Consider the following 26,133-nt stretch of genomic DNA (forward strand, 5'->3'; position numbering starts at 1 on the left):
GGCCTGTACCCCAGTTCTTGTATAAATAAATAAATCTTTAAAAAAATATATGGATCAATAACTACTAATTTTCCATAACTCCATGTCCTATGAAAAGAGCAATTACTTACTTTAGGTCTTGTAGCAGGTCCTTTGCATTGAGCATAGTTATTAAAGAGGTGGTAGCTGCAGGAATTATAATAATGGGTGTTCGAGAGCCTATAAAGACAAAATTTTTGAAGGTAGCAAACACAGTTATTATTAAAATGAACTAAATATTTTAAGACAATAGTGAGTCAAAATATTTAATAATCGGTACTACCTGAAAACTAATGAGAATGGAGATCAAGCACACACATTTGTTATAACTGCATAAGCTTTACTTTTTTAAGTTTAGAATCATATGTACAACCTCACCTTTCTTCTGGTTTGGGGGAGGCCTTGCTTGAGAAACTGTAAGAAACAGAAAAAACTTTTAAGTGTTACAAAAACCATATTCTTAATTTTCAAATTTACAAAATTATTTGTATTTACATATGACCAGTTATAAAATTAAAGAATGTATTACAGTCTCAAATAATAAATTATTCCTCAGCTTCAAAAAACATTAAAATACCTTAGCCCTACTCAGTACAGTGTGGTCATAAAAAAGTCAATAGACCATACATTATTAGGCACTGAGTAACAGCTATCTTCACAGATCTTAAGGAGAAGCAAGTAAATTTCTTAATTAATTGCCACTTTAATAAACGCAAAAACAATATTACAAAAGCATATAACACTGGGGAAGTGCTGTGAGGAGGAAATGTTCAACTATTTTGGAGAAGTCCTTAGGCATTAATACCTAAAATATTTCTTACCTTTTCATTCTCCTCTAAAAATGTTTATCTTGTTCATTTATTAGAAAAAGAGACCATCATATGCAATGAATGATGTGATGGTCTGTTATACAGAATTGCCCGTAATATTTTAACTGAAAATGTATGATATAAAAACAGCTGTATTCCTATCTTTTCATTATTTGTATATACAAACAAGCTTGTAATACACAAAAATATCTGCTGGCATTACATAGTGGTATAAATGAAGTTCAAAATCAAAATTTTAAGATGAAAACTGCTATAATATTCAATTTTGTTTTTATCCATACAGTAAAAATATACTGACTGTCTTCAATGTGTAATGTGCTGTTAGAAATTTTTTATTAAAAAAATCAAAATTAAAGAGATTAGAATTTGACTTCAGCCTCAATTCTTAGAAACAGATGGCACTTCCAAAGAGAAGCACATGCCCTTTGGAATGTGTCCATTTTAAAGGAAACAGAAAGCTACATTTTAATTAATGCCTGCAACTATTTTGCATAGCTATTTCACTGTGATAAAATATTAACTAGGTCAGCAGTATGATTTTTCCGGTCACATAAATCAGTGCAAGATATACACAAGTTGACACACATACATATTTTTTACAGAAGTTTCATGTTTCTTCTCTTGCTGAGAAAAAAAAACCTAAAACTTTCTCACATTTTTTTTTTTTAGAAATAGGACTCATGGATAACATTTGATTAGTTCGATAGTATCCCCTGGGATATAATACAATCACAGTAAATATTAAACAAATATTTTTGAGAAAGAAATGCTGGGAAGGATAGACATGGATAAACAGGAAACAGGAGTTGCTATGAGAATGACTAAAGGGGGAAAAAAATATTTTAATGAAATGCCATTGATTTGGTAAGGGAACCCACAATTGACTCAGAATATTTGGGAAGGAGTAGCTAAAATCTAGGCTGGGAAGAACCACCCTAAGAAAACAAAAAACATAAAAGCCCACATATACTAGAAAAAAACAAATTAGAGGTATAGTAAAAACTAATCCTAAGAGTATACACAGGTTTCCTGGTAAGAATCAAGGCACAGGTACTGAAAGCCTTACACATACCCATGATAAACCCTAACCTAATAAAGAAGGAGAAGCTAATACAAGGACTTTGTGTGGTGAAGAGGTTAAGGCAAGAGATGATGTCAATTCCTATCCCCATTTTGCCACTCCCTAGACTAACTGTCCTAGCAAGTAAGATCCACCTTTTAGTGTCAGTAGAAAACCTAGTTTTAAGCCAGGAAGTGACATGATTTGATAAACAACTTCTGTAAGGTAAAAACAATGGATTAAGATAAGGGCTCAAAAAGCACTAGCCTGAAGCAAAAAAAACTCAGGTAGGATTATCCACAACAGTTTACAGTATAGCTACTCAAATTACGTATGCTAAGGATGTGAGGGATTTTTGTTTTTAAACTTCCAATCCAAGGTCAACTGAACAAAATACAATAATAACAAATTGCTAGAAAAATGATCATGCACTAGAATGTTATGAAAATAGCGTACTCTCAATTTTGGTATGTACCCTGTTGGAGACCAGAAGTAAATAGTTCATAGACTAACACTTCAATATAAACTCATCAGGAGAAATGATGATGTCTAGACTTGAGTTGTAGAAGCAGAGATAAAGAGAAAATCGAGGAGGGTATGAGGGAAAATGAGAGAAAAAGATGAACATGGGGTGCAGAAAAATGTGACAGAACTTAGTAACATTAGGTGACAAAAACAAGTAAATATGAAGAATAACTCGTAAGTTTTTGGTTTAAGAAGCAGAACTGATGGCGTTCTATTTATTCATGAAGAAAACCATGTGGAATAAAACATTTTGGCAAGAATCAGGGATCAAAGGGAGCTTTAAGATGTCTTAAATAAGTTTTAAAATACCTACAGCACATCCAAATGTTAAACAGAAAGTTGATAGATGATACCAGAGGTTTTTAAAAAAAAAACCATCTAAATTGGAGATACAAATTTGGAAATCAACGGTACACAGATTTAAACACTATAGAATGAGGTCTTTCAACCAGCACCCAAGTTACAAATTGAATAACTGAATAATATAAGAATATACAGGGGTTAGCTCTCATATAAGCAATAAACATAAACGAGAGCTACAGGCCATCTCACCCACTTTAGGGGATTAATGAAGTAGAAGTAAAGAATTAATGCTAGAGAAGTAAAGTATGTGTTGCGTATGCATTAGAAAGTGGTGGAATGAACAAAGATCAGTGCAAGAGATTTAGTCTGTTTTTAAAAAGGGTAAACATTTGCTAAGCCCAGGACTATGGTTTATGTAAGGTTTTTGCTTCCTAATTCATTGGCAGTTGCTAGTTATATTCCCTACAGGAATGTTTATAAGCTGAAAATAACTGTGAACACTTTCAAACAAATTCACCCATGGACTGTCCTGGTGCTAAATTTTTCATGAAAGGATAAATTTTTTTCAAAAACTGATGAAAAATGAGTTCCTTCATTAAAGAAAAAAAAATACATAGGTGGTTCAGCCCATTTCCAAATAATTCAAACTCTAACACATAGAGTATAAATCTATAATCTTTCATCTATTAGACATTACATCTCCACATTTTGTGCATTCTTCTTTTTTTCAATTTTGAAGATTATACAGGTGAGCCTGTTATATATTACACAGTATTACTTCAAAATTGAAGAGCGCTCTCATCCAAATATATGTAACATTTCTGCAGCAGACAACAAAATTCACTGATCAAGACAAAGATGACAAATTGCTAAAACATCCATTCATGTCAGGTCTTATAACCAATGTATGCTAAAAACTTAAAATCTTTGTTTTCAGAATGACAAATAGGGACTGTCGGCCTATGGAAGGTCAGGTTGAAAGCAGGGGGAGGAAAAGGGGAAGCTTCACATGGATGGGTATCAGAATATTTTATGAAACATCCCCTCCAAGAGTGCATCTTGGAGAAAAACTGAAAAAGAATAAAATATTAGTAGTTGAAAAGATCCAAAACCCCTTTACATGATTTTTGCCAAGATCATGTAACTTAATTGGCTAAAGAACCTATTTCCCTTCATGTCATTTTATCACGCAGCACAACTGAGCAACTTGGTTTACTCAGGAATCAGGGTTTTCACCTACTCCTTTCCTCTTTTAGCCAAATTATTTTGAGAAAAAATGAAACAGTGACAATTTTATATCACACATCCCCAAACCAGGTTAGAGTTTTCAGGTGGTGATTTTCCCCCCTTTTATACCACCTGAGTTTTTCACAATCTTCTTTAGACTGACTGACCAAGTATAGCTTCCCATCCCTCCCTTCCAAAGAGAAACAATACAGTATTTATGATTCAGCTGCCTCCCAACTACTTCCGTATTTGTTGGCTGCATTCTTTGAACCTAGTCTACCTAGTCCTACTTCCTTCACTTTTTTCCTCCCTCAATGAAGAGAGAGTCTCCCAGCTTCTCCTAGTTTCTGGCACAGAGTGCATGGAAGGCATTTGACAATATTTATTGATTTTAATTGTTCTTCCTTATATCCTCATGATGGCTCCTGATTTGGTCCTCCTATTGAAAATCGCTCCATGGTACTATCATCTGAATTAAAATTATATGCAATGTGCTCCAATGTTAATATGACCAATAGCGCATTCCCTCCCTCTCAAAAACAGTAATGACAAAGATTTCAAACAAACCCAGTGTTATTTAAAAGTAAGTACTGATCGTGTGAAAATTTAAACATATAGATCCAGGACACAATTAAATAACCTGCAAAATCATCCCAATATAAGCCACATATAATCTTAATTCTTAAAGTGGTTCAAGAAATATTTAATATGTATAATCTACGTAATTTTGGAATAAGCCTGTAAGAATAAAAAGAGACCCAAATTTGCACTACTGTTACTGACAAACATAGGAGATACTTTGTTAAATTCTTGCCTAAGCTTTTTTGATCCTTTTCTAATTCTTCATAGTTATTTTCAACATCACTGATTACGTTTTAAAAAAACAAAAGGTAGCATAGCCGACCACTGAATTTATGCTGAATATAAAAACACAAAAATTAAACGCATAGCACCTGAAACACGAATGCAGTGTTGATATCAAAAAGCTTTTATAAAGCGAATTCTTTTTTTTATTTAAATATTTTATTTTATATAATTCTTCCATCTTTTTTCATCTTTGCACAATGCATGCATTTTCATTTTGGTTATATTCCCCATACAATTGCACCCCCCCCCTTATTTTGACTCTAGTCCTTCCTTTCCCCGCCCCTCACTCCCCCCACCCTCAGTGTCTCTGGTTTATAGTTGCTTGTTGATTTTGATTTTTACTTTGTATTGATTAGTCTTTTTCCTGGTCTCTTATTTAGGTTTTCTAAATTCCTGCTATGAGTGAGACCATCTGGTATTTTTCTTTTTCTTTCTTACTTATTTTGCTGAGCATGATCCCTTCTAGCTCCATCCATGTTGCTGCAAACTGCATGTGTTTATCTTTTTATAAAGCGAATTTTTTTGCTATCAGGAACAAGGAAAAAATATTTCTAAAGTAATTTCAATACCTTTGCTTAGCAGACATTTTAAGAAAATATTTACAAAACTTCTTATGCTCAATAACAGAGACATCTGAAATTCTAAACATTAAAACTGCTTATGAGCCCATTAAAATCACTACACTATGCTTTTATAGAATTAAAAAAATCACAACTACATATAATATCACAGAGCTCAAACAAGGATTTGGTGAGGGAATGAATAGGTACATACAAAATAACTTTAAAATATTTCTCTAAAATCTCAAAAATATTTTCTTAAAATTTTCCTTTAACTCTTCAACTATTTATTCAAGTAAATGTTCTTATGCTACCACAGAGTTTCCTATGCCCTTACAGACACAGGTGGACACAGTAGGGGTGTTATTTCCATATAAACTAAAGCTTCTACACAGCAAATGAAATTACATTAAAATGAAGAAACCCTAGCCATAGGGAGAAAATATTTGTAACATCATACATCCAAAAAGGGTCTAATATGCAAGATCTGCAAAGAACTCATACAAATCAACAACAAAAAAAAGCAAATCAAAAAATGGAAAGAACAACAGTCACTTCTCCAAAGCCAAAGAGATGGCCAATAGGCACATGAAAAAATGTTCATCAGCACTTATAAGGGAAATGCAAATCAAAACCACAATAAGACACCACTTCACATCTCTGGGAATGGCACATATTAAAAAGACCAGAAACAAGTGCTGACAAAAATGTTAAGAAAAGGAAGACACTGTTGATGGGAAAGTAGTTTGGTCCAGCCCCTATGGGAAACAGTAACGTTTTTCAAAATATTAAAAATGGATCTACCTTATGATTCAGCAATTTCGCCCTAGGTATCTACCAGAAGAATGCAAAAAAAAATTTGTAGGAATATATGCACTCCCATGTTCACTGCAGCATTACTTGCAACAGTTAAGTAATGGAAACAACTTAAGTGGCCAACAACAGATGGGTGGTTAGGAAGATGTGGTGTATATACACAGTGGACTACAACTCAGCAGTAAAAAAAATTTTTTTTAAAAAGCAATCTTGGGCCTCCCTGGTGGCGCAAGGGGTTTAAGCACCACATTATGAGGCAATCCGCAGCCTCTGTAGCACAAGTTCAATCCCTGGCCAGCCAGGGAGCAACCCACATGGCACAGCAGACCTCTCCTGACTTACCTGCTGCTCCCCTCAGCAGTGTATTTCAGTCTGCCTGTTCTGTTCCCCACTCTATTTCTGGTGAATTTTCTCACACCCTCATCTCTGGCCTGTACCCCAGCTCTTGTATGCATAAATAAATAAATCTTAAAAAAAAAAAAAACAATCTTGCCATTTGCTACAACATGAATAGAACTGATGCAAATTATACTAAGCAAAATAAGTCAGAAGGGGGATGACAAACAAATCCTGGATTATTTCACTCATACGTAAAGTATAAAGAAATAAAACAAAGGATGAGACATAGCAAAACCAAAACTGATTACAGAATTGAGGTTACAGAAGGGAGAGTTGTGGTAAAAATGAACTATGGTGAAGGATTATATGGATACCTTATTGGTGTGAACAGTGTGGTATGCCTCTGAAACATATAGTGTTGTAAACCAATGTTACCTAAATTTAAAAAAATACCATTTAAAAGAAAACATAAATCAAAAATGCTGTCAGTTCAGGGCCTCCCCTGGTGGCGCAGCGGTTGAGCACAGGGCTGCGAAGTTGCCCGCAGCCTCTGCAGCACCAGTTCGATCCCCAGCCACCGGGAGGGTCCCACAGACCTCTCCTGCCACGCCCACTGCTCCCTTCAGCAGTGTATTTCATCAGTCTGCCTGTTCTGTTCCCTGCTCTGGCTCTGGTGAATTCCCTCACCCTCCCGCACTTCTGACTGTAGCCAGTGCTTGCATAAATAAAATAAATAAATCTTTTTAAAAAAAAAAGTTTTTAAAAAAATGCTGTCAGTTCGTTAGCTGCTATTGCCTAGCATTACTTACATAAACACTGTATGCTGGTTTCTACTCAAAGTATACAATTTTCACGTCATTGTAAAGTTTAAAAAAAAGTCAAACTTCAGTTAAGTCTTGGATTGTCTGTACTTTAAAACAGAAAACATTATTCAAGAGTATAGTTCTATACAGCCTATGTTATCAATGACCTCTGCATCAATTTGGTGAAAATATTACAGTATAGAGTATTACAAAGTCATTCACTGTTCAAATGTACTACATGAAAATACATTCAAAATGTGTTTCATTTTAACTTCTTTGTTTTCTGCTAAGATATAAAGATTTATTAATTGTGCTGAATGAGGTTTAGTAGTATTTTCTACATGTGATCCCAAATTTGATATTTGCTTAAGCAATATTGAGTGATGGAAAAAACTTTCAATTATTTAAAGTAAAATTTCAATTCCTTCAAAGCATTATACATATCAGACAATGTTCACTGTTATGATCATTTAGGAAAAAAACAAAGTTTATATTTTTACCTGGTCTTGGAACTGGTTGTGCTGCAGGAGTCTGAGTCTTACGGGCTGATGCACCCTCCTTTGAAAGAATAAATATTGATAGATAACATCAAAATTCCATTACATAATCAACACTTTCATTCAATTTACTGCACAGAAATTCCATCTCTCTCTCTATGATTCGCTCACTCTACTGACCATGTTATGATCCAACAGTTTGGGAAAAAGAAAAAAAAAAAAACTTCTGATCTTCTATGCAATTACTCATGAAAAGGTAACAGAAATCTTTAGTGGAAATAAATGACCATTTGTTACCATAGGGTAGTTATTGTAATTATGTGCTATTTTCAAATATTCAATGATTTGCTTAATTGCTGACAATTTTAATATTCTCAGAAATGTCATTACCTGCTTTAAAATCAAGTCAATCTTTTTTCCTTAAATATTCTCAAAATGAGTAAATGATCATACCCTCATGTAAAAAGGATGTCATACCCTCATGTAAAAAGGATGTAAACAAAGTTATTTAGACATGATTAAAAAAACAAACATTTCATTTGAGTACCTTTAAATTTTTCAGAGAAAATAACCAACCTTACAAAGATGGGATTTGTTACAGATAAGAGTAGTTGAAACTATCTTTAAAGTTGAGTAACAAATCTCAAATTAGTAACCATGGAATACATAAAGGAAATACGCTAAGTGTTGAAGTTTGTCAAGTAGATGTCTCTGAAATGTTTAAGATACTTAAAAAGTTATCTTCTGTGCAATAGTTTCAATGATATTCACACTAGATTTTTCATAAAAACCTTTTTCTTTATAGGAAGTTGTAAATGCAAATTTCAAAACAACTATTAATTCATGGAGATTTTACACTAGCTATACTCAATTGCAGGAGATCTGCCAATTATCAGGGACGTTTCATGGACCCACAATAAAAAAAAAAATCACAAACATATTTAAAGAAATACTGCTAAATAATGTTAATTTTCATCACATACGTTCTGAGACCTAAATGAATTTTGCCATTTGTGACAACATGGACGGAAAGGGGGGAGAAGGTTATGCCAAGCAAATTAAGTCAGAACAACAAATGCCAGATGATTTCACTTATATTTGGAATATAAAGAAAGAAAGAAAAGAAACAGACCAAAAGAAACCACTGAAATCTTTAGAATTTATCCTACTATCGAGGGACAGTAGAGTGGGAAGTAAAGTGGGGAGGGGGACCCAGATTATGGATGTCTGGTAATGAATGCAGCATGGTTACATACATCTGAAGAAATGTGAACACAGCTGTACTCCTCAATCACATACAATGCAGTAAACCAATATAATCTTAATAAAGAGATGACTCTAAAATAAAATCCAACTTAAAAAAATGGATGTGGACAGTTCTGATTAGATGTACTATAAGAGTAAAATACACACTGAATTTTGAAGGTTAAGTACAAAAAGGTTAAAGTAATTCAACAGTACTTCTTGTATTAATAACATGCTTAATAATATATTGGATATCCTTGATCAAAATTATGAAGATTAATTTCAAAAGAAATGACATTTTTTTCATGTTAAAAATCACCTGGAACAGTAGACAATCCTTTTTTTTTTTTTTTTTAAGATAAGTAACTCTAAAACAAATACCAATAGAGAGAATGTATTTTATTTTCAATATAGTGGTATTCATAGTACTCAGTTAAAATGTCAAAAAAGAAAGTTTACTGGGAGACACAACAGCATCAACTAGCAAGAACTCTTAGAAGCCCATGAACACGCACATACACAGGCACCTGAGGACAGATGTTGAATATCATTTTCCAATATTTTCATTACTATGAATTTAGTTATATATTGCTGTTATTTAAAATTCAGTCACACTGGATGCTTGTTTCATGGATGTGTTAAGTTTGCAAAAATTTGTCAAACTTACAATCATTTTTCTCCGAGTAAATTTATGTGGAATTTTAAATGTTAAAAAGAAGTTATTACAGTGGAGAGCACATTAAACTTTAACTTCACCATAATGTCCTGAAATTCTCTGATTATATTATCCTCTAAGTTCATGTTAGGAGTGTATGTGTTTTTGTTCTTTGTAAATCTAACACCTAGAACATAGACACAAAAACTGTTGTACACAAAAACTGTTGTACTGTATTGAGTCAAGATTTGAAAAAATCAGAAGCCAAGAGCTAGTAATTAACCAGAAATTAAAGAGAGGTGACCGATTTCTCCCATGTTCCTGCAGAGAAGAATCAACTAACCAATTGAACTTTAACCATATTACTTACTTATAAATTCTTGTATGTAAATACTGATATGAGATGTAGTCTAAGTACACACAGAGGAAAAATAAAGGAAATGAGACAGTAAACAGAACAATGAACTTATACATATGCAGACATCTTCCTGTCTAAATCTGACCACAAGGTTGGCTGGATCCACACCCATGTCCTATTCTTTTGAACAGAATAGACTAAGCTCAAAATCACTGGAATACAGTACTACTTGAATACTGAGAATGATCCCAACCCAAACTGATCTAGCTGACCAGTGAAATAAGATACCTGAATAAAGAATGTGCCTTTTATAACGCAGGCTATCAAAAGGTAATGAGCACATGTAAGTACCATTTAAAAAATATTTTCCACAAATTATAACCAATTAAGTATTTTAGTCTACTTTTGTATAAACTCAAAACAACATCTCTCTAAATACCAATAATGGTTCTTTTCTGCTTGCCAAGTAAACAATCTTTGCTTGATAACCCTCTCTCACTTGAAACCATTCCTTTATGCCAGTAAGTCTTAGCCCCAGTGGTCAATGGGAAAGGTGCATGTTCTAGGCTAGCATTTATTTTATAAATTAGAGCTAGAGGGCCTCCCTGGTGGCACAAGGGTTTGGGACGCAATCTATGAAGCTATTCGCAGTCACTGCAGCACAAGTTCGATTCCCGGCCACAGAGCTACCCACATGGCACAGCAGACCTCTCCTGACTCGCCCACTGCTCCCCTCAATAGTGCATTTCAGTCAATCTGCCTGTTCAACCCCCTCTGTCTCTAGTGAATCCTTTCACCATGACCCCCGATCTCTGGCCTGAACCCCAGTCTTGTATGCATAAATAAATGGTTAAAAATAAATAAATAAATTAGAACTAGCTATTTAGGTCTCCAGCTGCTAGAAAACAAGAAGTAAATCTAAAAGTACAGATAAGCATGTCTTCTGACTTACAGAGAAAAGCCATTTGCAGAGCAGAATGAAGATAACACACAAGAAAAGCAGTGGAAGATAACACCCTTCATAATATCTACTACATCTACATCTACTACATCTTGCAATGGCCTGCAAAGTCTATTGCACTCCTAATGCTTCTAGATTATGTTATTAGACTCTTCCATCTCATTCTATGTACCTAACATGCTTTTCTCATCTTAGTTTAGCAGTTTGTATTAGTTGCAACAGAGATATACCTAATTTCAGCTTGTTGAATTTAATAAAAAAAACTGAGTTATTACTAGTCACAAGAGTGTAACTTTGCTTAATTCTTCAAAAATGTATATGTATACACACACGCACACACACATACACACACACATACAGAGTTATGCAGGTATGGCAAAACATACAACTCCGAGTGCCTTGAAAGAAAACTGGGAAGATCTTTGCTAATTATATTTCATTAGTTCATGGTCATTGCTAGGACTCCCTAGTCAATGCTAAGAGAAAAAAAGCACATTCTAGTTTGATATGCATTATTTTGGGGGGAAAAAAGTTGCAGAAAGCATTGCATAAAAGACCTCAAAAATGATATAACCAATCCCACTACCCTTTAAAGAGACGGGATAAAGCATTTTTTTTCAAAGGCTGACAATGGTATATCAGGCATATATTAAACAGGGATAATAACTTCCACAATTATATGGAATAGACTGACAGTTTCATATATTTAATGATGTTTGGTTTGCAGTAAAAAATACTACCCAGTTAGGAAAATAACAGTATCAGCACAACAACTAAAAGAGCTGACAAGTTGTGCTAACTGGAGAGGAAAACCTGCTTTATCTTGAAAAATCATGAAGCACTACAATTTCACCAAGACTTGAGGCATTTTGGAAAAGAAATAAGTGAATTAAAATGAAAGGGATTAAATAGTGATAGAACCATATTTGTAAAACATAAGACATTGTGTTTATAATCCTTAACCTATTTTATTTTACAAAAGGGAGTCGTCTAAAATCTTTTGTTACAAAGATAAAAATAATGGTATTTAGGACTTAAGCAACTAGGAAATAATACCATAACATATACTATCCTAAGGAAAAAAATTGGTAGCAAGTGTCAGTATGAAAAAGAATATTCTATAATTAAGTTCCAAAATGCTGCTTATATGAAACTTAAGTACTGAAAATTCTAATGAGGAAAATCTACAGACCATAAATGCAGACTCCAGTTAAAATCTACCTTTCTGGCTACTGTATTAATGACAGCAAAGTCACATGTTTTAAAAATCAAATAATAATTTCTGATTTATTGAACCTTTGCATGTTTTTGCCTTTACAAAAAATAACTTATTCCTATGAAATTTCACCTAATTCTTTAGCACATCCAAGCATTCAGGTTTTTTTTTTTTTTAAGTTCTGAATTTTTCAGCAGATTGAGCAACTTTTATTTTTTTTCTTTAAGATTTTATTTATTTATTTATACAAGCACTGGGTACAGTCAGAAGCAAGGAAGGGTGACAGAATCCATCAGAGCCAGAGCGGGGAACAGAACAGGCAGACTGGCTGAAATACACTGCTGAGGGGAGCAGCGGGCAAGTCAGAAGAGGTCAGCTGTGCCATGTGGGTCTCCTCCCTGGCTGGGGATCAAACTCATGCTACAGTGGCTGCTGATAGCTTCATAGGTTGTGTCTTAACCCCTTGCACCACCAGGGAGGCCCCAAGCATATGATTTTTAAAGCCATCTATTTTTTTAATATTCTCATTCTTTGTAATAAAAATTCATGGTATCACTTGATTTGAAACGTATTAACAGTAATATCGCCTGACAATGTTATTAATCATAATTTTAGAATGGAATGTGTACATATGTCATGAGAATGTTAGCCTTTTGGATTAATAAACAACAGGTAACTGAACTGTGGGATGAAATGGAGGAAAAATCAGGATCTTTGCTAGATCTGTAAACATTTTTAGGAACACCTTTGAGTTCTTAAGACCTGTGTTTTTATCCTATTATTATTGCTAACATAGTATTAAGAGTTATTTCTGCCCTGCACTCATACCTATGGAGCTCTCTTAACAATCAAGAGCCATAATGAATCCAGCGGGGAATGAAAAAAATTCAATCAAAAGAACTGGCAAAATTAAATGATTTATTCTTCCTGGACAAAAATGTATTAACTATGAATCATTTTGTATCCTTAAAAAAAATGTGTCTAACTGCAGATGTTGGAACAAAGTAGTAAATATATATTTGTTGAACAGGTGAGTAAAAAATATAAATATCTATTTACATTTCTGAGTGAGTTCTGGTTATACTGGGCCTGTAATAGAAAAAATTCCCATCATTTCTTCCATAGTGCCTTGTAGCATTATGGCTAAGACAAGAGTAAGGCTCATCTTGCTTTAATTCCCTTAATTCCGAAGGACTCTTTCTCATCACTAATTAGCTGATATTTGGGATAATTATTTCACAACCCTAAGCACTGGTTCCTCATCTTTACAATAGTTATTACAAAAAACCTAATTGTTATGAGAAAAAAAGTCATTCATACAAAAGTCCAGGTAGGCTTAGCACACAATCTAACTTTAGACAAATAAATAAAAAATGGAACTGCTGCCAAGCTGCACAGTTAAGTCCTAAGTAAGGAATTATTGAAAAGTACTTATCTAGTAAAATTCACTTCTATTTTGTAAAATGTCATTTTAAGTAGGCACATAAGCATTGCTCTGCTATTTAGATTTATCTTATAAATAAAAACAAAACTGGAAGGGTTATAGGCATGTAGTATGTACGGGTAAGCATAGTGATTAAGTGCCAAGAAACCTTAGTTTCCATACTCTCCACACTTGACTAGGAAAAGTCAAAACTCTATGTTCTATGTTTTCCATTTATAAAATACTTAATGGTCCTTTTAAGATTTCTAGGAATGTCACATATACTTCTAAAAAAAAGTCACAGAATTCCTAAAACTACAAAGCACATTTCATCAGCTACACTAAAAATTATAATCAGGACCCCCCCAAAAATTAAATATTAAAAATATTTAATATTAAAAATAAAAAGGAAATAAGAAAATGTAAATCTGTATTTGAAATAAAAGAAATTACCAGTAAAGACAGTTGGGATGAGGAGTTTCTGACTACAATTACAGTATTAAAGTTCCTAATTATAAATTTCTATGAGTTAATGTTATTAATGTCTCAGAGAAAACCTGATATTTCAGGCTATGAAAATGCAAAAAGTAAGTAAAACAACAACAAAAACCATGTCCCAATTCTCTACAGAAAAAAAGAAGCAACCATACAACTAACCATACAAATAAATATTTCAGAGTATCTAGTGCCAAAAAGCACGCTTGATAGCAAGTTATTAAATCATCTAGAAACATGAGGTAAATATTAGTAATAACTTACTATCCACCAAGAAGATTCTGTACAAATGTCCTATATGTATTATCTTGTGAGATTCCACTTTATTTTAGTATGAAAGAAAAAGAAAACTAAACAATAAATACTGACATTAAATAATAAAAGTTTTGCTGCCTTCAAGAACACTTGAAACCACCTAAAAGCGAATAATAACTGGGCTGCATCACCTCATTTTCAGTAAAGTTATCTATGGCAGCCGATTTATATAAATCCTAGAAAAGAGGAGAGGGTACTAAGTAAAAGATAAACAGTCTATAAATCTTAACAAGACATTAATAAAATCAGAGAAATTGGGGGGGGGGAACACTTTAATGGAAGAGAGTGCACTGAATGGGTTAAATTTTACCAAGTTGCATAGGAGAGCTTATATTGCTTATGTCCTATAAAAACGTGAGAAATAGGAAAACAAACATGTAACAATAAAAATATTTATAAAGCCTGTGCTTAAGCATAAAGTAAAAATAAAAAGGAAACAAGCTAGAAAATATAAACATTTACTTCATAATTATCCCTTTTTTATATTATTCACTCACTTATAACTACACTATATATAATTTATCATAAAGGAGCAGAATCACTAAGCTTCTCCCTCCCTACCTTAGGTTTTTAGCCGAAATGAATGCAAACAATCACGTGGGATTCAGCCAAGCAGTGACGTTAAATTCTGCTCTGTCAGAGAGAGCATCTGTCAAGCCCACATTTAAACTGCTGCCTGCCTGTGCAGCAGCTGAGGAACCGTGGATTTCATATTATAGACTAAAACCCCAGTAAAACTGCTCAAAATCCTTGCTGCAGCTGCCAGGCAACAACAAAAAAGAGTTAAATCCTATTCTTTCCTAATACAATCGAAGCACTACATTCTAGCACTGACTGCTTTACATTGCAGCTCAGTGTTATTACTAGAAATATGGATACTGAGAAGAGAATACAGCACTGCATTGTCCGGCCAGGAAAACAGCAGATGTAAAAAGCTTCAATGCATCAACTGTCGGAAAGAGTCAACAGTGCTCCAAATAGAACGGACAACTACAGCTCTTTTGTTTAAAGAAAGAGAAAGAAAATGAAAGGAGAAAATCCTGAAGACTAGGACCCATATGAACAAGGAAGGTAACTCGAAGGCAAGCAGACAGATGGACACTTTGGATACTGTGAAAAGCAATCGCAGGAGGCAGACTATTGGGGGATGTGTGCATGTTCGATAACATCTTTTTTGCTGAAGTGATGGCGTGCCAAAAGTATTTTCAGTGGACATAATCCTCTCCACATAAATGGCCTGATCAAGGAAGGTATGTCGATCTTGTGTGTAATATTCATTTAAATGTCTGTTACCTTTTTATAACCCTGGAGGTACTAATATATGATAAGTTCATACAGTTCACTGCCCTTGAAACTATAAAGAAATTCTAAATATACGATCTGAAATTTGTCATTGTTTAGAATATAAGCTGTCACTGCTTTATTCAAGTAAATATGCAGCTTGAAGTAATTATGAATTACAGACATATAAGAGAGAGAAGGCAAACAGTAACAAGATATGCTTAAAGGAACCTCCGGGAAATTAAACTTCAAGAAAAATCCGTAACCCTCTAAAGAAAACATGGCAATCTTATATCAAATTAGGTCAAATTGAGCCCTTATCTGATAAATTAAGGTGCTCTCATTAAAATGGCTATCTAAAGACACAATACAGTGAAATCACACTGAATAGTATCAAAATAATCTTAACATTAAGAGCTGTTTTCAAAGTCCTTTTGGAAAATATCTTAGTATGTACAGCTCATAGTAACAAAATGTTCCCTCCAATATCCATCTTCTCAAATAAAAGACAAGGAATACAACCCAAGAGAGTATCAACAAATTTTAAGTATTTTAAACTACGAAAAAGGGAGCACTTGCATATGATCACCTAAGAAAATGTTAGTTTATAAACAGCACACCACAGTAGATTTGCATGTATTACAGTACCCATGAATACAACTTTAAACAAAGAGATATCAATAGTTGCTAAAAATTCCCCCATTTGAAATAACTTTATTTTAAGCAACAGATTCTGAATGATGGAACATAAGGTTATTTTGAAGATCATTTTTAAAATGAAATTTGAAAACATAATGAGAATACTTTAATAAAAATATCCATTAACAGCAACACAAGGTCAAAAAACTAAATGTAAATGTAGCTACTGTGCTTCCTCGTTATGTTAAGAGTAGTAACAAACTATTGACACTGTGTACGTGTGCAGGGCAGAAAGAAATCTAATAAACTGTCTTAGTAACAATCATAGAATAAAAACTCAGGACTCAAGAACTCAAAGGTATTCCTAAAAATGTTTATAAATCTAGCAAAGATCCTGATTGATTCTTCCTCTGTTTCATCCCACAACTCAGTAACCTGTTATTTGATAACCCAAAAAGGCTAACATTTTTATGATATATGTAAGCATTCCATTCTAAAATTAATATTAACAACTTCATCAGGCCTTATTACTATTTTACATCTCAAAATCAAGTGGCACTGTGATTATTTATTTCTAAGAATTAAAGTATTAAACAAAATATATGGCTAAAAATCTCAAGTCTTTCTAGTGCCTTTATCTCGCCATGCTACTCTCCATGCTACAATTAAATATTTTTAGCAGCAAGATATCAAAAGTATAGAATTTTTTTAATTAATGCATCACTTAAATCTAGTTCCAGCAAGCTAAAGATAGCAACTTTCAAAAGCCAAATGTTAAAATTGGTGTGAAGTGAACAGTTTATAGTAACATTCTCCCCATGATTCTCAATCCATAAGATATAAATATACATAATTAAGTTGAAAACATCATCAAAAATAAGAGAGAAATCAAAGCTATTTCTATGCTGAAAATGTGAAAGTACAAAACTATTTTGAATACCAAAATACTTTAACTTTCTTGCCTTGTTCCCACATTTTAGGATCAAACAATAATTTTATTATTTCATAAAAGAGTGGTTACTTTAATTTTACTTTCTCTTTAACAGAAAAACAATACCTGTGAACCGCTGAATAAAATTTAAGGCTAGACACATGCACTTTGTTTATCAATGGGAGATTAACAAATGCATATATATGATTCCAAGCCTTAGGAGCTTAATACTACCAACATACAAATATAATTCATTTAAATTAAGATGCATCTTCACCTACTGGTACAAAATTATATAGGACCATAAACTATGTACACTAGACTATAATATATAGTAATTTGCTGTTTTCTGTAACACTGAAATACTTCAGAGACATCAATCACTTCAGAAATAGTTTTCATAAAAACACAACTTATCACTATGACATTTACCTTCACTCATTTCTTTAATCCTTTATACAAACTTTCAAACATCTGACCTTTCATTTATTGCATCTTAAACCACTAAATTAACACTTTCAAAGAATTAAAATGATTGCTCCTTTCCCAGATTCCAAGCATTACTTTATCAACAGAAAATATATTTAATTCAGTTCTGGCATATTTAAAACATTATCAAGTAAATTTTAAAAGTAATTTTGTTTCTTTTACATTTACACACAAAGCCTTTGTATCTACTAGTTTCTGTAATATGGGGTAGATGAACAATCATTACAATTTACCAAATAATTCATTTGAGAATAAAAGCTTATAAAGAGTTTGCCAGCCAACTATTTTGAATGACCAACTATTTTCAAGTGCAAGAAGGAACAAGTCACTTTCAAATCAGAACCCTCAACTCTATTATTTTCAGCTTAGCTCACAGCATAGATGGTGCAATGAAGCCTTGGTCTTCATTACAATAAAGTAAAATTAAAATCCATGTGCGTAATTCAAATACATAGCAGGCTGCATTTTATGGTTTGAAAATACAAAATTTCTTAAATCATTTTTCATATCTCAAAAAATGATTTTTACTTGAGGAATACTATAACTTCTCAAAGTACTACATAATAACAGAAATTAGAAAATATCAAAAGCTAGTGCTTGTACTATCACTTTAGAAATTTGTACAATTTCCCACCTACTTGCTCCTCCTAGTGGCTGTTACTAGAATTGTAGTATTTTCATTCACATACATTTAACACGTTTTCAAAGGACTTAAAATTATACATGTGAATTTTACTCTACTAATTATTCCATTTTATAAAGATTTCCATGTAAATTCCACTGTTACCTAAAAACTATTAAATTTCATGTGGAAGATAAGCAAATTTGGTCTGACAGGACTCTCTCAATATTTAGGCCAAACAGAGGTAATGCATATACATAATTTCAAGTAAACAAATGTTTCTACCTGATCCATTTTGAACTGGTTTTACTGGTTTTATTTCCTTAATTTTTTTTACAAAACATTCAAAATAACTAAAATTACACATTAGCCTCCTTCCCAAAAAGTTTTTTCTCTCATAAGAAAATTCAAGCTAAAGCTCCCGACACAACTCTATCCCCCACTCCTTTGTCCAAAAAACTAAGAGCTGTAAGCCATGAACATGTCTGTGCGCACTGAAAAACCTTGTTCAAACATTAACACAATCAGTTCTTTGACAGGCAGCATGATGAACCTCCCATACTGACATCTTATCATCTTTTTAAAAATCTAGGGTTCAAACATGTGATGCTGGCCAATGTCCTAAAAACTTAGTAAGTTATGTATAAAATAAATCCAAAACACAGCAAGATTCTTTAAAATGTATTCTGTGAAATTTAAATGTTTAAGCAGTCAGCTAGGAAAGTATCTTGTGCCTACCTTTTTTAAGATATATAGAAAAGACTGTTGAAAGCATTGCTTTAATTCTAACATGAAGACTCCACTGAGGTATGTGATAGAGCTTTGCCAAGGTTACAGATAATTAAAAATAACTACTCACTACATTTTAAAATCAACCTTAACTCTAAGAAAGGACAATGTTCTCCTGAATAACATCTGAATTAGAAGATTAAAATTAGCAAATAGTACTTGAGAATATTCATCATTTATTAGTGTCTTAAAATTCTGCACTGAAGTTACTGGACCCTGAAAATTAATTTTGACAGGTGCATCTTCTCATTGACTTTCTCAACACAGTGGGGGCCAGTGGAAACATGCCAAGCAGTGTACTGTGACTAACAGAACTCTGCCATAATCAACCTTGCACCGTCTGTCCCACAATTGATACATGACCATTTTACAAAAAAGGCCGTTGACTGTGCACCATACCATCAATGGTATGTCAAATCAATTTTAATTAGTGACAATAAATTTTCCATCTGCTCTCAGGCCTTTTACTGGCCTCTCACAGGAATCTAGTAACATTTTTCTCCTCTACATGCATACAACTTCTAAATCTTTAATTTGGGTCAAAAATACAAATGACCAGAGTTAGTGAATTAAGTGGTAGAAAATTAATCCATCACCTCTTTTTAAAGTGCTAATTGTGGTAACGAAGTACTTTTTTTTTTTTTTTTAAAGAAATGAAACCTGCTCTCTGGGTTGTTATGTGGCCAAGGGGAAACAAACTATAAACCCTGTTTCTAGATTACTATATTTTCTCTCATAAAAACTCATATTTACCCTAATTTTATTAGCAACCAAAGTCTCTTTCAGGCAGTTTTATAAATATTTAGCATTCTATAAACTTTTATGCTTCATCTTTATAGAATGACTTCAAGGGAGACAACGTGACCGAATTAGAAAATGATTACCAAAGAACAGTATTGATTCAGGAGAAGAAAACATTTCAGACACCAATATCTCAAATCCCATTACTGGATATTTACAACATGCTTCAGTGGAGGAGAAGACACTGCTGCTTTGCAAAGATGAGCTGGAATGCCAAGAGGTCTCTGTTCCGTACCCATCTTATTGGCATAGCATCGCTAGTGTTTCTTTTCGCTATGTTTTTGTTTTTCAATCATCATGACTGGCTACCAGGAAAGGCTGGATTTAAAGAAAATCCTGTGACATATACTTTCCGAGGATTTCGTTCTACAAAAAGTGAGACAAACCACAGTTCTCTTCGCAACATTTGGAAAGAAACAGTCCCTCAAACTATGAGGCCTCAAACAGCAACTAACTCCAACAACACAGACTTGTCACCACAAGGAGTTACAGGACTGGAGAACACCCTTAGTGCCAATGGAAGCATTTACAATGAAAAAGGTACTGGACATCCAAATTCTTACCACTTCAAATATATTATCAATGAACCTGAAAAATGCCGGGAAAAAAGCCCTTTTTTGATACTACTAATAGCTGCAGAACCTGGACAAATAGAAGCTAGAAGAGCTATTCGACAAACCTGGGGCAATGAAAGTCTAGCACCTGGTATCCAAATCACACGCATATTTTTGTTGGGCGTAAGTATTAAATTAAATGGCTACCTTCAACGTGCAATACTGGAAGAAAGCAGACAGTATCATGATATAATTCAACAGGAATACTTAGATACATACTATAATTTGACCATTAAAACACTTATGGGCATGAACTGGGTTGCAACATACTGTCCACATATTCCATATGTTATGAAAACTGACAGTGACATGTTTGTCAACACTGAATATTTAATACATAAGTTACTGAAGCCAGACTTGCCTCCCAGACATAACTATTTTACTGGCTACCTAATGAGAGGATATGCACCCAATCGAAACAAAGACAGCAAGTGGTACATGCCACCAGACCTCTACCCAAGTGAGCGCTACCCTGTCTTCTGCTCTGGAACTGGTTATGTTTTTTCTGGAGATCTGGCAGAGAAGATATTTAAAGTTTCTTTAAGTATCCGTCGTTTGCACTTGGAAGATGTGTATGTAGGGATCTGTCTTGCCAAGCTGAGAATTGATCCCGTGCCCCCTCCCAATGAGTTTGTGTTCAATCACTGGCGAGTTTCTTATTCAAGCTGTAAATACAGCCACCTAATTACCTCTCATCAGTTCCAGCCTAGTGAACTGATAAAATACTGGAACCATTTACAACAAAATAAGCACAATGCCTGTGCCAACGCAGCAAAAGAAAAGGCAGGCAGGTATCGCCACCGTAAACTACACTAGAAAAGACACTTTTTTAAAAAATGTGCAATCTGTAAAATAATGCTAAAAGCATGATAGTTAAAACTGATTACATCCATAGGACAAGTTTTAGTTAAAACTCATCACATAAAGGATTCAAAAAATATTTTTTTAATTTCTGAAGGAAATTCTTAAACTACATTATATAACAAATGGTGTTCCAAAAGAATCTATTAAAAAACTGTAAAAGATGATTCTGTGTATTAACATGCAATAACAAGCATGCATACATCAATGGTTCCAGTCTTATATTAGAGGCCAATAAAATGTGTTTGCTTTTATTTTCCACATACAGTTTAATTTAAGAAAAGAACAATGAAAAGACCCTCATCTTAGATTCAGTTTTCAGTATATAATTAAATGTAAATAAAACATTACTGTCAATTTTAGGAAACTTTGTGATTGTACAAAGGACAAATTTTCTGACCTGACTATTCTAGGGTTATAAAAACTTTATTCCTTGCAATAAGATTTAGTTGAGTTATTCCATAAACACATTTATAAAGTTCAGATGTTTCATCAATGCAGTTCTCATCTAAGTGTTTACTTTTGAAAAGCCTTTATTTTATTTTATTGATACTCACATATATTGGGGGAAATTATTTTGACATGACGTGATAAAATGTGAAAAAAAAATCAATGTGTCTCACGCTCAAGTTTTACAAAAGAGTTTCAAAGAATACAGCTCTTGCTTCCAAGTTGTTGTGAAGGGCCAACCCAGTCTTTCAATGAGTTATTCAATTAGATCAGTCCCTGCACTCTTAAAGACTACCACCACTTAACATCATGTATCTATAAAATATATTATGTTCCTTTAACTGAAGCAAAAGCGATTATAGTCACAAGGAAAATGTACTGCTGAAAAAAGTAAGGGATAGAGTGCAGCAGAAGTTTCATTCAATACATTTTTAAGATGCATGTCTGCCAAACTGCAACATATGGGAAGTTTATTTCCTGACAGCAGGTGTACACATACCAATACTTAATCATTTTATGGCACCTACTTCTTTCTCTCAAGTGCCAAGTTTACAAACCTAAAGTTTTTAATTTGGTAATGACAAATACCTGGCATCACCAATTAAAATCCTTTTTGGGACGGATGGGGGGGGGGGACTACAAATGTCTGATGAACACTTGATTCTAGAATGAGCAATGTGACAATTCACTTTTATCAAGTTTTTAATAAAAAAAGGTAAACAAAAAACTTCACTGAGTGTTACGGTACAAATATTTTCACAGTAATTTTTGTTTGGCTCTCACAAATTTTAAATTCAAGAAATACTAACCTACTCACTTTAAAAGTGTTTTTATTTTAGTTAAGTGAGGATGTTAATTATTCTAATAACAATAATCTTTATCTTTGATTCTATTTTGAGAAAATACTGCACCAAAACAGAATTATAACATCTGTTAAAGTTCACAGATTCATAGAAACTGTTTAAGCATCTATAATTTAATATGCTGAAATCTATTTCTACTCAATTTATCTCCCATTTTTATCAGTATTCTAAGTGTTCTATTCTACTTAAAGTAATTCTCATTTTACATGATTACAGAAAGACTAAAGTGACTAAATACCATTACAAAATAAAAAAATCACACAGGAGAATAATACCAAATTAGTTAAGTTTGATGAAAGACAAAAGAAATCTTCCCTCAATAATGGGTATTTCTCTGATATAGTTCAGAAGTTTAAAAAGAAAAGAGTGTGTGTGTATATGCATGCACAAGTATGCACAAAGAAATAGAACCCAAATACTATTTGTTCGAATTATGATTACAGTGCAGGATCTTTGGAAAATTTTCCCTTCTGGAAAAATTCAAGTATAAAAAATAGACTTATGAAAACAAAATTCTTAGCAGACAAAATTTCTTCTATTTCAGGCATCAATTTAAAATAATTTCTATATCCCTAAATAATATCTTGGAAAGTGATGGTAATGGGATGAATGTAACAACACTCAAGTTCTCAAAGAGAAGTAGATCAAATAAAGTTTCTGTAATACTGCTGAAAATCTTTACCTTAAAATATTCTATTAATGTGATCAACCTTCCACTCTCAACATAATATACAAGCTAATTTTTCATAAAACATGCCAATATTTAAACATCTCACTAGATACCTTATTCATATCCAGTAATACATAATTTTTATTGTACATGAAAATATAATTTTAAAAACAGTGTTATATTTGGCTAAAGAAAAAATTACAGAACACTGACCACATAATCTTTATGCTTAAAGTATACTTTAACAAGTATTTCAGAAGTTAAAAATACCAAAACTTTGAATACCTACAGTAACTTATTTTGATCAATATTATAGGTAATGAAATTCTAATTCAAGTAATAATTTAAATTTGTCACATCTTAGTATTGAGCATAATCATATATACTCTCAACTGAAATTTTATTATTATCTATTTCCAACAGCCCTTATAAAAATAATTCCAACAGCAGGAACTAATGCTTTACAGAATGAGATACACTGGTAGTATGTTAAAGTGCTTTACAAATGTGACAATGTATAATCCTTATAAGTAACATTAAAAAATAGGAAATAAAGATTCATGCAAGAGGTTAAATATCAAAGATCCCAGAGCTCGTAAAGTAGCAGGGTTCCATTTCAAAGACCACGTTTTTAACCATTATGCTATTCTGCCATGTATTTCACATATGACATCTGCAAAAAGATCTAAAAGCTAAGGAAAAAATGGCCTGTCCTCTATTCTCTTATTCCCTGCTAATTTTTCATCTTTTGCCAGGGCCTCAGGGCTTCATAACCGTTACCACACACTGGAGGGTCAACTGATGTTCAATGAAAAAAAAGAGAAGGGAAAGGAGAGGAAACCTGTCATCTCTCAGTTATTTTTTTCTCCTTTTCAATTGTTGATGTCTGATGGCTAGACCTTTCAAAGTATAAGCATTACTGCTCATCTCTCATTCCTTTGGCCACTGACTCAGGGTTGTAAACAGACAGGTAGCACTTAGAAATTATAAAAAGTGTTGCTTCTTTTGAAGCATAATTGATCATTTAAAAAAAAAAAAAAAGGAGCACTGTACTCATAACCTCTACTGGTTAGTCACCTACCGTTTTGTGATAAAGTGGTAATTTTTATCCAGCTGATTCCGGTTGGAGGTTTTCTAGTATTTTCCCCCCTTTTCAGTTTTTACTGCACAATAACAAAATTTAACTATTAATATAGCTATAAGGAATCTATGGAGAAATCTATCCTGAACATACAACTCTAACATACTTCACAAAACATAAATATATCATGTAACATTTCTCTTAAAAGACAGGTAATGTACATCAAAACATGAAAAAGAAATATCTGAACTACAGAAAGAAAACTGTCAATGTACAGTTCATGAACACTCATGCACACAGCCTCCTCCAATCATGATACAACTATCAACCTAACTACTTTCAAGATACAACTTGCCAGGAATAAGGAAAGCATTACTATATCTACAGGAATTGATTCCTCTTCCTTTGTAACATCAAGATTCTGAGCAAAAGGACATCTAAAGCTAAAGCAATTGCCTATTTATTGATCAAATTATTTCAATGTGCAGCTGAATCTTACAATTTAATTTTTAGTCTGACTTAAGACAAAATCCAAAAGACACAAAAAAATGAAAATAGAGCAACAGCACCATAAAAAACATTAAATAACAAAAAGTTGTAACGTCGCATGCAAAATGTTAAACTCATGCTTTGCTTTTTATAAATAATTACATATTTAAAAGATACTAAAATATATCTAACATAATAAAAAATGTTTGATTCATCTAACTAAAATGCTATTAAAAACATGTATTTGAATACAGGTAACAAAAAGAATTAATGAGCAACACTGGTGGCAATGAGAATTCTCTAATAGACAACCAATTTGATAAAAGTCTATAAAAATCACATTATAGCAATACCGTAAAAAATTTCTTTAAAGGAATTTATAAAACCCTGTTCCCAACTCCAATTTAAAAAAAATACCACTAGGAAATCAAAACTACAAGAAATCAGCATAAGAATTATTCTGTTAACCAAAATCTTAACTGCCAGACAAAAGAGTAAAAGAACACTCTCTTAGTCCATCCTTATGATTCAGCAACAGCTAGCAAGTGAACAATCTCAGGGGTCTCAGTAGTAGTTAGTAAAACAAGGTAGCAGTATTCCGCAATTCTGCCTTCACTTTATAATAACAGCACTTTTATGTTTTATGTGAAGAAATTCCATGTCAGAGTTCATTTGAAAAAGATTTTCCATTACTTTTTGATATCAACCATCAATGATTCTTAAACTGAGTAACTTCAGAAAAAAGAAATATGTGTTTTCTTATATAGCATCCAATAGAGCAACTAACTCAAAAAGAATTCAGAAAATCAGTCAAAAGATTAGAATAATAAGTCACATATATAATGTGACAATATACAAGGAAAATAATTCACAAAAGCAATATAAAATAAGGAATAAATCACAACATTAGAAGTACTTCTATAAAGTTAAAATAATTTAATTACTATATATTTAAATAAGATATTTAAATAATTTAATTATATTTAATATTATTTAAATAAAATAATACTCAACAATCATACACATTCAAGGGAAAAAAA

General features: G+C 32.8%; 2 protein-coding genes across 2 annotated transcripts in view; one reads left to right on the plus strand and one right to left on the minus strand.

The window, feature by feature from the left end:
* Positions 1–26,133, minus strand: part of CDC73 (cell division cycle 73) — a gene marked incomplete at its 3' end in the record, with an annotated part of 96,454 nt that overhangs the window by 15,325 nt on the left and 54,996 nt on the right. The window contains exons 11-13 of the mRNA XM_084245225.1: positions 7,849–7,906; positions 397–432; positions 111–198 (exon numbers count right to left, since the gene is read on the minus strand). Of these exons, the coding sequence (XP_084101351.1) occupies positions 111–198; positions 397–432; positions 7,849–7,906 (182 nt within the window). The remainder of the gene's footprint in view (positions 1–110; positions 199–396; positions 433–7,848; positions 7,907–26,133) is intronic.
* On the plus strand, positions 20,227–21,495 carry B3GALT2 (beta-1,3-galactosyltransferase 2; the record flags this gene model as incomplete). Its single annotated transcript, XM_084244738.1, has 1 exon — positions 20,227–21,495. The coding sequence occupies one exon, from the start codon at positions 20,227–20,229 to the stop codon at positions 21,493–21,495; it is 1,269 nt and encodes a 422-aa protein (XP_084100864.1).

The sequence above is a fragment of the Talpa europaea genome (genome assembly GCF_964194135.1).
Source record: "Talpa europaea genome assembly, chromosome: 10".
Lineage (NCBI taxonomy): Eukaryota > Metazoa > Chordata > Mammalia > Eulipotyphla > Talpidae > Talpa > Talpa europaea.